General features: G+C 45.1%; 1 protein-coding gene across 2 annotated transcripts in view; it reads right to left on the minus strand.

Moving 5' to 3' along the window:
- The window catches only part of LOC137658069 (poly [ADP-ribose] polymerase 2-like), a 130,131-nt gene extending 113,397 nt beyond the window's left edge, over nucleotides 1–16,734 (minus strand). For both annotated transcript variants that reach the window (XM_068392771.1, XM_068392770.1), the window contains exon 1: nucleotides 16,587–16,734. In XM_068392771.1, the coding sequence (XP_068248872.1) occupies nucleotides 16,587–16,602 (16 nt within the window). In that variant the 5' untranslated portion in view covers nucleotides 16,603–16,734. The remainder of the gene's footprint in view (nucleotides 1–16,586) is intronic.
- Between the last annotated feature and the right edge of the window lie 503 nt (nucleotides 16,735–17,237).

The raw sequence follows: 17,237 nt of genomic DNA on the forward strand, positions 1-17,237 counted from the left end.
GGTGATACACTCACGCAATCAGTAATTTCGCACAAGGCGAGCGCCATCTTTGCCGATCTCGTGGAACCCCAGAGAGATGGCGGAGGCGAAGGAACGTCGCAGCAAGCCCCCCAAGAGTTTAAAGCTTCTCATGGGTGGTTTGATCGGTTTAGGAAGAGGACTGGTATTCACTCAGTCGTCAGGCATGGAGAGGCGGCCAGTTCTGACAAGAGAGCAGCAGAAGAATTCCTCAAGAAGTTTGAGAACGTAATTTCCAGAGAAGGCTACATTCCTCAGCAAGTTTTTAACTGCGATGAAACTGGCCTTTTCTGGAAGAAAATGCCCCGCCGTACATATATCACAGCTGAAGAAAGGAAACTTCCTGGCCATAAACCAATGAAGGACAGACTAACGCTCGCATTTTATGCAAATGCCAGTGGGGACTTAAAAATTAAGCCCCTACTGGTATACCACTCAGAAAATCCTCGTGCCTTCAAGGCACAAAATATCACGAAGGAGAGGCTCTCGGTATTTTGGAAGTCTAATGCTAAGGCCTGGGTCACGAGGACCATATTTATTGAGGGGATAAACGTCTGCTTCGGTCATGCAGTCAAGAACTATTTAGAAGAGAACGATCTTCCTCTGAAATGTCTCCTGGTGCTGGACAATGCCCTGCTCACCCTCCTGGCCTCGAGGACATCATTCATCCTGACTTCTCCTTCATTAAGGTTCTCTATCTGCCACCAAACACCACCCCTCTCCTCCAGCCTATGGACCAGCAAGTGATTGCCAACTTCAAGAAGCTTTACACGAAGCATCTGTTCAGAAGATGCTTCGAAGTGACTGAAAGCACTCAACTCACCCTCCGTGAATTTTGGAGGGGGCATTTTGACATCGTTCAATGCCTGAAGATGATCGACACAGCTTGGAATGAGGTTTCACGGCGCACCTTGAACTCCTCATGGAAGAAACTGTGGCCAGCTGTTGTAGCAGAACGAGACTTTGAAGGTTTCGATCCCTCAACCGAAGACGAGGCCGTTGATGATCCTGCCCCTGAGGGTGATGTTGAGGAAATAATTTTAATCGGGAGGTCCGTGGAGCTTGTTGTCGATGAGGCTGATGTCCATAACCTTATCGCGGAGCATAGGGAGGAGCTTAAGACTGAAGACTTAAAGGAGTTAGAGGCAATGCAGTTGACGATCATTCAAGAAGAGCACAGCTCTAGTGGAGGCGAGGACGGGGGGGGGGGGGGGGGGGGACTGAAGAAATGACATCGTCAGAAATAAGGGAAGCTATCGGTTGGTATGAAAACCTTACGAGTTTCATTGAAAAGAAACACCCAGAAAAACTTCACACAAGTCGTCTTATGCAGAGTGTTAATGATAAGTGTATGAGTCATTCTAGGAATATGGTGAGGAATCGTCAGAAAAACAGGCTTCTTTAGATAGATATTTCTCCAAAAGAAAAATGTCAGAAAGCAAAGTCGATAATAGTGATTCTATCAAAAAAGGTAAAAAAAAGAGTAATTTTTAAGTTCTAAAAAAAAAAATCATAGAAAAAAATTTCAATAGACAAATATAAAAAAAGCATTTTTAATTTTAGGTGTTTATTAGTAAAAATAAATTTATTATTAAGTGTACATAACATAATTAGCATTAATATGTTTTTATATCTACTGTCTCCTCCCCCCTCTGCCTCCACCCACTACCAGCTCAAGTCACGTCACTCCAAAGGTAAATAAGATCTAATTTTTCCTTTACAGTACTGTACAGTATATAATATGACAAATTCGAAGATAATTTGTATTTTTCCTAACCATACAAACCTTAGCTATTTACAAAGGGTTACCTTTTAGCGCAGCTGAAATGGCGAGCCATTAGAATTTAACGAGGGTGTATTACCCCCGCGCTAGTTAGCGGGGGGGGGGGGGTAGGGGAGTGGTAGCTAGCTACCCCTCCTCCCCCCTCACACACAGGTGAATGCTCACTTTCACTTAGAGGTAGGACTTGTCTTGGGGGACAGGGCTGGCGGGCAAATATGTGTAAATAGCTAAGGTTTGTATGGTTAGGAAAAATACAAATTATCTTCGAATTTGTCATTTGTTCCGTAACCGAAATACAAACCACGCTATTTACAAAGGGTGACTTACCCCTTAGGTAGGGTGGAAAGTCCCCAGCCATACTGGCTTTGGCTTTACCCGGGGACTCAGAATCCGAGTGAGTCGCACTCGAGAAAAGGAGTCCCTGCACCTCACAAGTTCCTTGCTCCGCAAGGAACCATGTGGCCTACGTAAGCTTGTGTGTGAAGGAAGAAGTGTGACCCGTCCTAGGCAGTTGACCTGGAGTTCCAGAAGGAACTCTGGGTTAGGACGTTCCCAATACCACCTCGTCAGGGTATGGGGGACGCGACAGTATTGACTCAATACTCGGAACACAAGGAAGCATGGTTTACCTGCAGAGGTTCGAGGTCAGCTATGCAGAGACCAGGATGCTGCTTCCCCGTAGAGGGGATGATGAAGAAAGAAGTAAGGGCCAGACATACCTCTTTCGTTCATGCAGACTAAAACCTGATAACAATGCCCTCAACCTTCTGCTACCTGTCCAAAAAGGAGCCTGAGGTTAGACCAGCTGTTGTGTAGCCACCACAGAGCGATAGAAAACGTATCGAGACTCCTGTGGGTCACGCCCTACAGGAAGCGGGCTGCGAAGGTCATTAGACGCTTCCAGACTCCAGCTTGTAGCACCTGCGTCACAGAGTAGTATTACTCGAAGGCGAGGGACGTTGCGATGTATCCAACATCGTGCTGTAGGGCGACGTGACGGGGGAGGGTCTGGAGACAGGTCGAGATGAATGTCCTTGAGTCCGGGCTGAAGAGGTATACTGGTGACTCTCCCCCATGTCCTCCTTGTGCTCCCAAATCGGTTGCAACTGAGGACAAACTGCAGCTGTTCCCAGCGCTAACCTCTCGATTCCTTTACTGGCAAGAAAGAGAAGGTCTTGGGACATCAGATACAGAATGGAGACTCGAAATCTTGAATGAATCGGACCAAAGGGCCGGGACCCCCAGATTCTGAGTCTAGTCAACAACTCAGGAGCGAGCCTGAATGTTGCCTTCCCCTCTTCCTTGGAAAGGGGGGAGTCGTAAGAGACCAAGAAGATTGCTTACACACTGGCCGTGGCCAGAGTGAGCAGGAGACCCAAGGCGGAATACAATCCGAGGCCTGTCGTAAAGGGTCTTGAGAAGATCTCTTAAAGGACTAAAAGTCCGAGCCATGCTCCAAGTTGGAGGTCTTCCTCCGACTAGGGCAGGGACGATCGTAGCTTCGCCTGAGCGAGGATAGATCCAGCGGGCAGGAAAAAGTTATTCCTTTAAGCCTGAAGGTCAGGGAAAGGCTGAGCGACAGGCTTCATTGCCGAGAGCGGAAAGGAGTTTCCTCCCGCCGAAAGGCAATAAGACCGTTATTGCTGGAGAAGAGGCCTCAAGGGAAGAGGTATATCTCCCACGGCACCAACCACCTTAGACTCTTCACTTTGCCTGGGAGACCCCTGTGGATAACTATCGCAGATGACGCGACCTCCGTACCGCGACTGTAGCGGGTTGTCTCTTCTTGAGGAGGAAGCGTAGTGTCTCCAGGCATGAAGCCGAAGCGACGCCCCGGTTCGGGAGAGATGTCGCAGTGTGGTTGCTTGAGTAGTCTGCGCCGTGGGAGAAGCTCTCCCGGGAGTTCCGTCAGGGGAAGCAGAGGGTCCAGAAACCGTTCTGCGCATAGTCCCAGTGGAGCTCTCCCATTGAAAGGTTGACAGACAACCTGGTCTTGTTGAGACCCATTGTCCACAGACAAAAGGGAGGGAAGACGCAGGCGTCGAAGTTGTCCCACCATCACCGGAATGCATCTTGCCAGAGTCTCGGGGTCTGAGACTGGGGGGAAGAATAGCGGAAGCTTGAGGTTCCAAGCTGTCGCGATCAGGTACCCCAGACCAGTACTTGCTGGTTACCCAAGGTCAAAGACCCCCAGGTACACTCTCTCTACGAGGCTCTGCTCGGATAGTCTGAGAGAACATTCCCTGCCTGGAATGAGAGAGCCGATGGTGGTATTGAGAGAATCTCAATCATCCTGGTATCTCTACTGCAAGATGTGAAGGTGTGAAAATGCGTCCCCTGCTGGTTAGAATAAGCCAGAATCATGAAGTCGACGCGCACGGGGCGACTCGGCAGGAGCTGTAGGATCTGTAGAGGGGCCAGACTAAGGCCCCTAAGCCTGCCTGAATGATGGAGAGGTATCCTTCAGGTCTTGACCATAGGCCTGGACCGGAACATGCCCCCCCCCCTTTCTTTTGACGAGTCCGAGAACCGCATCAAGAATGTGGGGAAAGGACGAGAATATCCACTACCATCAAGAGGCTCCATAGGTCAACACCCATTGCAGGTCTAATAGTTCCGCTGGTCCCATAGGGGCCAGGAAGTCCGGTTAAACATTGCCTGAAGCCACCGGAACTTGGATCGCCCCACATGGAACTTATCCTGAGGCGACCGTTCGGACTATAGACGGGTCAATGAGGAAAGGAGAACTAGGAAACGTTCCAAGGTAGGACTGAAAGCTCTGCTTGACTGAGAACAGGTACTGCGACACTCCTCAGTCTTGCCACAGTCAACCGAAAGGAAGGCTCGGAGGATGTGGTAACAGAATCTGGCGTCCCCAGGTGGTCACCCATCCAAGTACCGACGTTGCTTAACCTCGCTGGACGGACGAGAAGCGGGGTTTCCAACGTGGTAAGGCCGTTGACTCAATATCATGGCCAGATACTCCAGATGTTGAGGCAGAGGAAGAGAAGGCTCCAAGGGTCGCGCGATGGCGATCAGCATGCGCAGGTGAGCTAGTAGCTGGCGAACCATGTTCCTTCAGAAGTGTTGGAGAACGTTGGCGTGCCGGCTGTAACACACGCGGGCGATCCGGAGATCGCCGAGAGACAGGTGATCGCTGGCGAGCTGATGATCGCTGACGAGCAGAAGGCTACGCGTGGAAGCCTGCGCATAGAAGAAGAGTCCTTGACCCCGACCTGAACCGAAGTTCTAGATCGCGAGGGCGAACGTGGGCGCACAGGGCGCGTAACAGGAACCAACAGGAACAGCAGGGATGATCATCTTGAAAGCGCTGACGAACAGGAGAGCGCTGATGAGCAGAAGAGTGCCTGTGCGCTAACACTGAGCAGGAGCAGGAGAGAACACAGCAGAAGGGCGCGCAGGGAAACCCTGACACGCAAGGGAAGAACCCCGTGGGGGAAACCCTTTGCCCCGAAGGGATCGTTGTCCGCCGGGAGACTGATGTCCGTCGGGAAGACCGTTGTCCGTCGGGAAGACCATTGCCCGTCGGAAGACGAGATCAGACTGCTGTCCATCTGCACCAAGGCGGAAGATCGAGAAAAAGGAGTTGTAGGCTGCAAACGGAGATCCAAAAAGGCGCCTCAAGCACCCTTATAGGGAGATGAGAGGCCCTTACGACGAGGCGGACGGAGGGCCTTACGGCGAGGGAGGCCAACAGGCCAACAGCAACAGCAACAGCAACAGAAGAAACCTCCAAAGAGGAGTCTCTATGAGTGTACTCTCTCGCGAACGAAAGAGAAACACTTCGTAGAAGAGACTGGTCAGCCAGTGACCTAAAAGGAGCAATCCTCCGAAGAGGAGCTCCTGCAGTTGCCCAGCCCCTTGAGCGAAACTGCAGGTGCGACCGCTCAGCACCAAGAGCATAGTCGCACAAAAAAAAAGGCAAGAGAAGAACCCCCCAAAAGGGGAAAAACTCAAGCCTGGACAAGAAAAACTTCCTTCGGAAGGAAAGTTACCCGCCCAAGGAGGCAAGCCTCCTGAGAGTTCTAAAATGAACTGGAGAGCTGTCCGTCGTCACGGGAGTACTTCCAGTAGAAGGAGACACGCCCCTGACGAAAATACAAGGGGGGAGGCAGCAACAGCCGAATCCCCAGGACTCAACCAGACAGCTCACACCGTTACCATATTACAGAAACGAACTAGATCGGTAACTGTAAAAAAATAAAACAAATAATATTAGTACACATTCATTCCCCCGAGAAGGCTCCGAAGAGGAATCTCGAGGGAAAGGAACAAGAATTACACAACAGGCACGTGCCCTCACAACCACTTACACTCACGGAAGGAGAGCTGTAACCAAAACAGAATTATAACAATTATAATTATGTAACTATGTAATTATGTAATTTAAAAATGAATGAACACTAAAGAAAGAACGAAAACCCCGAAAGGAATCGTTCTAAAGCTGAAAAACAAAAAACAACTACAATTAGATTCATAACTAATTGAGACAAACGTACGGCGTAGCAACCCCCCCACACGGAAAGGAAGCTACAAGGGCGTAGTAACACGTAGTAAAAGGGTGAACGACCTCAAGAGAGAGAGAGAGAAAGACATAAGTCAAACTCGATCGCCACCCATAAAATTACGCCGTGGTGGCCTAACTGCCGAGGACTCCACGTAGATATCGTACACTACACACACAAATCTGAAAAGGAAACATGTTATTTTTATTAGTAAAATAAATTTTTGAATATACTTACCCGATAATCATGTAGCTGTCAACTCCGTTGCCCGACAGAATTCTATGGAGGGATACGCCAGCTATCACAATACTAGAAGGGGGTGTATTTACCAGCGCCACCTGTGGCCAGGTACTCAAGTACTTCTTGTTGACACCTCCTCAATTATTCCTCGGTCCACTGGTTCTCTATGGGGAGGAAGGGAGGGTCGATTAAATCATGATTATCGGGTAAGTATATTCAAAAATTTATTTTACTAATAAAAATAACATTTTTTAATATTAAACTTACCCGATAATCATGTAGCTGATTCACACCCAGGGGGGTGGGTGAAAAACCAGTGTACAAGACTAAAGGATAGCTAAGTATCCCGTATTTCATATAATCAGTTATCCACAATAACAATGAAATAATAAGTACCTGGTAAGGAAGTCGACTTGAACCGTTACTCTGCCTTTAATAAGATCGTCTTCCTTACTGAGCGCAGCGTTCCTCTTGGGAGGCTGAATCAACTCAAAGGTGCTAAAGTATACAGGGCTGCAACCCATACTAAAGGACCTCATCACAACCTTTAACCTCGGCGCTTCTCAAGAAAGAATTGACCACCCGCCAAATCAACAAGGATGTGGAAGGCTTCTTAGCCGACCGTACAACCCATAAAAAGTATTCAAGAGAAAGGTTAAAAGGTTATGGGATTATGGGAATGTAGTGGCTGAGCCCTCGCCTACTACTGCATTCGTTGCTACGAATGGTCCCAGGGTGTAGCAGTACTCGTAAAGAGACTGGACATCTTTGAGATAGAATGATGCGAACACTGACTTGCTTCTCCAATAGGTTGCATCCATAACACTCTGCAGAGAATGGTTCTGTTAGAAGGCCACTGAAGTAGCCACAGCTCCCACTTCATGTGTCCTTACCTTCAGCAAAGCAAGGTCTTCTTCCTTCAGATGAGAATGTGTTTCTCTAATCAGAAGCCTGAATAGTAAGAAACTGAGTTCTTAGAACTTGGAAAAGAAGGTTTCTTGATAGCACACTATAAGGCTTCTGATTGTCCTTGTAAAGGTTAAGACCTCTTTAGATAGTACCTAAGAGCTCTAACTGGGCAAAGTACTCTCTTCAGATCATTCCCCACCAAGTTGGACAGGCTTGGGATCTCGAACGACTTAGGCCAAGGACGTGAAGGAAGCTCGTTTAGCAAAAACCGAGCTGCAAGGAACATGTAGCCGTTTCAGATGTGAAAACAATGATCCTGCTGAAGGCGTGGATCTCACTTACTCTTTTAGCTGTTGTCAAGCACACGAGGAAAAGAGTTTTTAATGTGAGGTCCTAAAAAGAGGCTGATTGGAGAGGTTCAAATCTTGATGACATAAGGAACCTTAGGACCACGTCTAAATTCCAGCATGGAGTGGACAACCGACGTTCCTTTGAGGTCTCAAAAGACCTAGGGAGGTCCTGTAGATCTTTGTTGGTGGAAAGATCCAAGCCTCTGTGGCGGAAAACCGCTGCCAACATACTTCTGTAACCCTTGAACGTAGGAGCTGAAAGGGATCTTACTTTCCTTAGATATAACAGGAAGTCAGCAATCTGGGTTACAGTGGTACTGGTTGAGGAAACTGCATTGGTCTTGTACCAGCTACGGAAGACTTCCCCTTGAGACTGATAGATTCTGAGAGTGGATGTTCTCCTTGCTTTGGCAATCGCTCTGGCTGCCTCCTTCGAAAAGCCCCTAGCTCTTGAGAGTCTTTCGAAAGTCTGAAGGCAGTCAGACGAAGAGCGTGGAGGATTGGGTGTACCTTCTTTACGTGAGGTAGACTTAGAAGGTTCACTCCTAGAGGAAGAGTCCTGGGAATGTCGACCAGCCATTGCAGTACCTCTAAGAACCATTCTCTCGCGGACCAGAGCGGAGCCAACCAACGTCAGCCGTGTCCCTTTGTGAGAGGAGAACTTCTGAAGTACCCTGTTGACAATCTTGAACGGCGGGAATGCATACAGGTCGAGATGGAACCAATCCAGCAGAAAAGCATCCACGTGAACTGCTGCTGGGTCTGGAATCGGAGAACAATACAACAGGAGTCTCTAGGTTATCGAGGTAGTGAACAGATCTATGGTTGGCTGACCCCACAGGGCCCAAAGTCTGTTGCAAACATTCTTGAGAAGGGTCCACTCTGTGGGGATGACCTGACCCTTCCGTCTGAGGTGATCTGCCATGACATTCATACCGCCCTGAATGAACCTCGTTACCAGTTAGCTTTCGATCTTAAGACCAGATGAGTAGGTCCCTTGCGATCTAGAACAACTTCCACGAAAGAGTCCCTCCCTGCTTGAAGATGTAAGCCAGGGCTGTGGTGTTGTCAGAGTCCACCTCCACCACTTTGTTAAGCTGGAGGGACTTGAAGTTTATCAAGGCCAGAATAACCGCCAACAACTTCTTGCAAATGATGTGAAGTGTCCTTTGCTCCTGATTCCATGTTCCCGAGCATTCTTGTCCGTCCAAAGTCGCACCCCAGCCCGTGTCTGATGCGTCCGAGAGGAGACGGCGGTCGTGTTTCTGAACAGCCAAAGGTAGACTTCCTTGAGAAGAAAGCTGTTCTTACACCACGCGAGAGAAGACCTCCTCTCTTCGGAAACAGGAACTGAGACCGTCTCTAGCGTCATGTCCTTTATCCAGTGAGCAGCTAGATGATACTGAAGGGGGGGGAGGTGGAGTCTCCCTAACACGATGAACAGGGCCAGCGATGAAAGTGTCCCTGTTAGACTCATCCACTACCTGACTGAGCATCGGTTCCTTCTCAGCATGCTCTGGATGCATTCTAGGGCTTGGAAGATCCTTGGGGCCGACGGAAAAGTCCGAAAAGCTCGACTCTGAAGATCCATACCCAAGGAGACAATGGTCTGGGATGGAACGAGCTGAGACTCCTCAAAATTGACCAGGAGGCCCAGTTCCTTGGTCAGATCCATAGTCCATTTGAAAATCTCCAGACAGCGACGACTTGTGGGAGCTCTTAAAAGCCAGTCGTCTGACGGAGCCGGACACAAGATCATGATACTGCTGCACAGTCTGTGAACTGTCAATCATGGGCAAGCGAGGAAGTACAGTGACAACCCGAATCTGTCTAGACTGTCTGGGTCGTACAGACAACTCCTTATCGGGTTGCTGAGGTTGCCGCACTGCGTCACAACAAGTCACTTCTGTTGGTTGTTGAACGTCTTCCCCGTGACACATTGACTCCGTAAACAAAAAATCCTCTAACAAGGACTAAGCTTGGACTGCATGTCATGCAACACAGCTCAAGGTCTATGGGAGCAGGTGTGGTAACAGACGGGATTAGCGACTGAAGTGGAACCATTACCTTCCCTGGAAGCATGTTATGCTTAAATAAAAGTCCATAAGAGGTTATGCAGCTAAAGGCTCCCTCCAAATGACAGAGTCCTCAAGGGAATATCAGAAGGAGGGAGAAAAGAACTTTCTCATCTACAGGGACCATATCCTAGAAAAGCTAAGTTCTCTCAGTGAGGGTTCACTGGTGCAAAAGCAGCAGACTAGAAGGCAACGTTATGAAACTGCTTGACAGTCTAGTGAGTTGGCAACAACCAAAGATGTGTGACTGAGAAGCATGCGGTAAGGTATGCAGAGCATGATGTATGCAGAGTATGCTGAATGCAGAGCATGCTGTATGTAGAGCATGTTGTATGCAGAGCATGCTGAATGCAGAGCATGCTGTATGCAGAGCATGTTGTATGCAGAGCATGCTGAATGCAGAGCATGCTGTATGCAGAGCATGTTGTATGCAGAGCATGCTGTATGCAGAGCATGCTGTATGCAGAGCATGCTGTATGCAGAGCATGTAGTAAGCAGAGCCTGCTGTAAGGAAAGCAGAGCGTGTGCATGGCGTTTAACATTTCTCAGAAATTCCATGACCAGTGCTAGAGTGCTTTATGCATGCTTGCATGGGGTTTTAATATCAACATAAAATTTACCTTACATTCATAACTCATGATTCATATTTTTGCCATATTTAAATAACCTCCATTATCATATGGTTTGAAAATGGAGGTAAGGTATGCTGAACAGCAGAGTCAGAACGAGCTGGAACAACAATAGTTGTGGTTTCCTCTTCAAGACTCTGTTGAGGGAACACCTGAGGCTCAGTCTGCAAAGGCTGAATAAAAGACAAGCAGAAGGAAGGCGCATGGGTGGAGGGGGCTGACTCCTAGCATGAGTGGTTGAACCCAAGGGTTGCGCTTGCTGAGCGGTTGGCGGAAGCGGAGTAGCAAGTTCCAGTTCCTGTGGTGTGAGCGGAGCGCGATGAGGAAGAGGCTGCGCAGAACAAGGTAAATGTCTCGCAAGCTGAGGCTCCTGAGGCGCAAGGCTAAGGTGTTGTGGTGCTTGCCTTGTGGAGGGTTGAGCTCGCTGCAGCGAGAGCTGAGGAGACTGACTCATGGACGGGAGAGGTTGTTGTACCTCAACCGAGTGTTGCATCACTGGTGGAGCAGCAAGTGGAGGCGGAGGAAGAGAGGTATAATCCTCCTGATCCCATTGTAAAGGTTGCCTTAAGGAAGGCGGAGGCTGAACACCACTGGGAACAGCAAACTCAGCACGTGGCTCAACATCGTACGCCTGGCAGGTGGTACTGCGATCAGGCGGAGCGAGCGTAGTCGGAGGGAGTGTAGGCGGAGGCGGAGGCGCAACACTCTCAGCCCGACACTCACGCATCAAGTCCGAAAGCTGTGCTTGCATGGACTGTAGTAGAGTCCACAACATCGTACGCCTGGCAGGTGGTACTGCGATCAGGCGGAGCGAGCGTAGGCGGAGGGAGTGTAGGCGGAGGCGGAGGCGCAACACTCTCAGCCCGACACTCACGCATCAAGACCGAAAGTTGTGACTGCATGGACTGCAGTAGAGTCAACTTGGGGTCGGCAGACACTAAGGTCTGCTGAGGTAAAGCCTTAACAGCAGAGATCTGTTGCGGCAGAACCTTACTCCTCTTAGGCGGAGTGCATTCAACTGATGACTGAGGAGAGTCAGAGCTAACCCAATGACTGCATCCGGGTTGTTGAACTGTAACTTCGTACGTCTGGCATAGGTCTGGACTTTACGTTTAAGAGGTCTTGAGACCTGAGACCAGCGTTACTCTGCCTTTATTTTCTCCCCTAAATCTCTTCTGCAGACGAGCAAAATAAGGGCTCAATCGTCTGCGGGTGGGAGTGACGGTCTCGGTAAGACACGCCCACAACCACCGAGGATACTTCTGTGCGCCGATCAAGGCCTGCTGAACCCTTATGCCCTTCGACATTGCTTCTCCCCTGGGCTTGGGAGCTTGCAAGAGGTCCCGGACTGGGAGGACGACTGGCGCGCACAGAAGTACCCTCACGCACAACACTGACATACTTTGCGCTAATCACTTATCACTTTGATTTCTGTTTGCACTTATTTCACTGAACTCGAAACTTTAAGTGGTTTGTACCTGAAACACGCAATTCTATCCTTTCTCAAAAGTTAGTAATTGCGAAAACAGAATTACAATGTAACAGAAAAATCTAATGAAAGATAATTCAGTGGCTGGAAAGAGACTAAACACTAGATCACTCTAGAAACGTTTAGTTTCTTCCCCAAAAGAGACTAGGGAGAAGAGCAAAAACGATAACGACGTTACTCGTACGCCTGGCAGGCTTGAATGAAACGTTTATCCTCCTCTTTCTCCCTCCGTCTCTATCTCTCTCTCTCTCTCTCTCTCTCTTGACTTAGAACCTGAGAGAAGAGCCCAATCATATATATCGTTAAAACATATTATTGTTAAAGGAAAAAACTGAAATATTTCCCAAAATGAAAAGTTCCTTTATTAGGATCAAAACCATTAAGTTAAGAAAGAATGAACAAAACGCTAGACACGGTTACTCTTACTGCAACGTGAAACCGTGAACATTCTTTCTCTATCGTAACGATAGAGTGCAAGTTGAACGTTCTGAACGTCAACAACTGCAGAGACAAAACAAAACGTTAGTTCAACTTTGAAAACAGTACGAGACTATCAAAGAAATTCTTTCAAACTCTGTGGCGGAAATAGCATAATATGTTAACAGGTAAAACCGAAATGACGGGCTCAATGTTAATTAACTTCGGTACCAAGAAAAGACCGCCTACTATTAGGAAGGTCGAATATAAACAAATATAAAAATTAATTTTAATAAGTTTATAATAAAAGGAAGTTAATCGAAGAGGCCTATAAGAGGCGGAGAGATATAAAATAAATCTATAACTTTTGTTAAGCAAAATTAAGAAAGAGAGTCTATACTCTCTTAGACACCAACACTTCCGTCTAAGGGAAGGGTCGGCCATTGAAAGGTGAACGAGAGTTCATACTCTCTACGTCACCATAATTAATCAAATTAATTCCAAAAGCTAACTAAGCTAATATAGAAGTTTCCAGTAAAGCGACAGCCGAAATCAAAGAGAAATACTTCACCAAAGTCGTGAAAATACTCCAAGAACATAAGCGTATCCCAGAACGTCTTGCCGGAAGCACGACAGAGGAATAATTGAGGAGGTGTCAACAAGAAGTACTTGAGTACCTGGCCACAGGTGGCGCTGGTAAATACACCCCCTTCTAGTATTGTGATAGCTGGCGTATCCCTCCATAGAATTCTGTCGGGCAACGGAGTTGACAGCTACATGATTATCGGGTAAGTTTAATATTGAAAATTACTTATTTCTATACTCAAATATATATACAAACATGAAAACATGTTTACATATATATTGAGTAAATGAAAAGTAAGCGATTAAGTAAAGACAAAACAAACAATGGCTGCCAAGAGAGGACCAAGACAGAGACGTCTGTCACAGTCCGAGCCAAAAGTGAAAGTGAGCATTCACCTGTGTGTGAGGGGGAGGAGGGGTAGCTAGCTACCACTCCCCTACCCCCCCCCCCCCCGCTAACTAGCGCGGGGGTAATACACCCTCGTTAAATTCTAATGGCTCGCCATTTCAGCTGCGCTAAAAGGTAACTCTTTGTAAATAGCGTGGTTTGTATTTCGGTTACGGAACAACTTTATTTATAATGTTATTTAATTATATACTGTACAGTACTGTACATGTATATTATATATAAGTATACTGTAGTACAGTGCTTACTATACTACTGTATTGTATTTTGTTACATTCTAATTTTCAATGTTTTTACCAGGGGTTTTTCACGCATTAACTATTCTATTGCCCGCCAAACGACATTTTCACCATACGACACCAACTCCGGAACAGATTAATGTCGTATGGCGGGGGCCTACTGTACTTATAATACGCACACCCATAAAGCATGTGCTGGTACACAGCAGAACAACAAAGGCTATATATAAAGTACTTTCATCTACTCACATTGTGATCTTTACTTATTTAAGAATTCCAGCCACTGCAATTTACTTATTTATTTTATTTGTGGTTTTCAACCACTTAATAATAGCGACTGCTTGAATGGCGTACCATTCGTGTTCTCACACACACACACGCACACATACCTGTATATATGTGAGCTATATGTATAACGTAATCTGTAAATGGCTTGGTATTACTTTACCCTTTCACCTACCAAAGTTACAGTGATAGGCTATTAGGGCACAGCATCCTAGGCTGTTTAGGATTGGAAGAGTTTGTGGAGGTTTTACCCATCTAATGTGTAAGAGTACAAGGTTCTACATAGGTTTGGTTGGGTAGCATGAACCAAAGTTTTTGGTCTTAATTGATGCCGATAACGGCTAAATTTTGCATTTATTAGGGTGGAGTGCAGGGGAAATATAAAATGGAGGTTGTCTGCGGACCTGGGTAATTGGGTATCTTGGGATTTGTACTTAGTCTTGTGGGTAAAGCTAAGACTAGAGTGAGGATAAATTCACTAGGTCTGGCTCGGTTGGGTAAAGTTAGGTTATTTCTTTGGATACAATATGGAGGTTGGTATATCGGTAGACACAGACATAGAAAAGAGTGAAGTTTAATCTTTAACTAGATCAAAGAGGTAGCTTCCTATAACCTTACCTATATCAACATGTCATTACCAGAGGGGGACCCTCTGAGAAACCCCTAGTTACCTCTACTTGAACTAGATAGTCGGTGTTACCAAAGCATGCAATAATGACACACCATCGGACAACAGTTGTTCTCAAAGATGATTAGTGTCGCAGCCTGTTACTTGAAATATGATATTTGCGACCGTAGAATAGAAGCCCTGATATTATGTTGCTAGTAATAATAAACTTGTGAAAACTAATCTTCAGAAGATAGCAGTTTTAGTTATAAGATGCAAAGAAGAAACAGGAGGACTGAACCACAAAAGAGTATAAATTATTAGAATACTGTATCTGGTACAAAAAGTTAGGAATTGTGGAGACTAACAGAATTGGTGACTTGCCATTGCCGGTGAGAATAAAGATATATGAAACAGTATTGGAATCTTTTATTTATAAATATTGAGATATGGGGATTTATAAAGGAAATTGAAATGAAAGCATTAGTGGGAAACCTGAACAAGATTAATAAAAGAATATTTTAAAAACAACTATGCCTTATTGTCGGGTTAATAGCTAAAACTGGCATATGGCAAGTAGAGAATAGAATAGAGTATAAAAAGGTAATACTTTTTTCATGACATCATTACATTCAGATAATAAACGGTTAGTTAAAAACAATAATGGACGAAAAAATAAGAGCACCTTTTGAAGAATGTTGAGGAAAAAGTGTGGGGTGTATACACTGTATAATAGCGGCCACCTATATGTGTGATAACGGCTGACTAAGAATACAGCAGTGTAAGGGGGGTCGCAGGGGGGCGTTAGACGTCCCGTTAGATAAGTAGGTAAGGACACGGCTTGTAGGTTAGGTTAAGGGGGGAATTTTAGTTTAGTTGGTGTCCATATTTTATGCTTGCTGGAGGAACTGACTGCTGATATACAAAGGCTACAAAAGTATTTTAAACTTGTAAAAAAATGTATCATATTAAAATTGATAAGGTAAAATATTATAGAAAGCAATAACTCATGAAAGAAATAAAAGGTATAGTGGCAAATTAAGAGAAAATAGAAAAAAAAATTGGCAAAATGTTTATGGCAGAAGGGATTACATAAGTGAACTTAACAATAACAGAGCTTTCTTAGTAATGAAGACACGTTGAATATGATAAACTTAATAAAATATTATGGAAACAGGAATGAAAACGATAGGCTTTGCCCACTGTACAGGGGCAGATGATATAGCAGAGCATTTATTTAGTTATAGAGAATTAAGAAAATTTAGGAGGTGTATGTATAATAGCGGCCACCTGTATGTAGGATGATGACTGACTAAGAATACAGCAGTATAAAGGGGATCACAGGGGGGTGCTAAACCCCGTTAGCCAAGTAAGGACTTGGCATGTAGGTTAGGTTAGGGGGTAGGAAGTGTAGGTTAGCTGGTGTTCATCATTGTACACATGGGAGGAACTAGCCGCTAATGTACAAAGGCTCCAAATTTAGAATCAGTAACATAGATAGAAACAAAAATAGCCAACCTACAAAGTTGCCAAATATATTAGTTTGTTGATGTAAGGTGACGAGGAATTTAACTGCAATTTTACCGGTAAAGCTTAAGCAAAACCAAACAGCTTAAGCTATAATATGGCATTGGTTACCAAAAATGGAATGGCCCCTTCATATATACCTGGAATATAGTATTACAGTACAAAATACATAACAGAAATATTTTTTATTTTTTAAGGAATTTCCGATTCCACAGCGATGATGGACGAAGTAGACATGATTGCTGGCCAATTCTAACGTAGAATTTACGGTAGATTAACAATAGATCTAATATTTAAGTTACTTTAAAAGCAAATGTATTAAATCTAACATGACATGCGGTAAATTAACAACGTGCAAAGGAATCCTACTCAGTAACGTCATTTAACATAACGTGATGCAATCCTCGATTTATTGGTCACAATCCAACGAATATATTTATATTGGAATCAATGGAAACACATAGAATATTCAATATATAACCCATGAAAAAGGTTCCTTACCCTTCCTTCTGGCCATCCTTATGTCAGATTCAAGTAGCAAAGTTTACGTCTGTCAATTCTGCGTTGATAATTCAATTTTGCAAGTTCGAAAGGGTTCAATGAGAGAGGATTGGTCTTAGCTTGGCGGTATGGGAGACGCGCCAAGAAAAGTGAGAGTAGTAGTAATAGAAAGGTTAGATTTGTGTCTCCGCACCATTATTATTATTATTATTATTATTATTATTATTATTATTATTATTATTATTATTATTATTATTATTATTATTATTATTATTTTCATTTTTATTATTATTATTATTTTATGTTTCATTTGTTGATGTCGGCTACCCCCCAAAATTGGGGGAAGTGCCTTGGTATATGTATGTATGTATGTATGTATGTATGTATTATTATTATTATTGTTGTTGTTGTTGTTGTTTTTATTATTATTACAAGCTTAGCTACAACCCTTGTTAGAAAAGCAGGATGCTATAAGACCAAGCGCTTCAACAGGGAAAAATAGACCAGTGAGGAAAGGAAACAAGAAAATAAACATGAGAAGTGATGAACAATTAAAATAAAATATTTTAATAGATTAAAGTGCTTTATGAACTAAATCAGAACCGCAAATTTTCTTTTTTTTTTTAAACACAACATTCGGTGAATAAGGAT

This window comes from Palaemon carinicauda, chromosome 1 (assembly GCF_036898095.1).
Source record: "Palaemon carinicauda isolate YSFRI2023 chromosome 1, ASM3689809v2, whole genome shotgun sequence".
Lineage (NCBI taxonomy): Eukaryota > Metazoa > Arthropoda > Malacostraca > Decapoda > Palaemonidae > Palaemon > Palaemon carinicauda.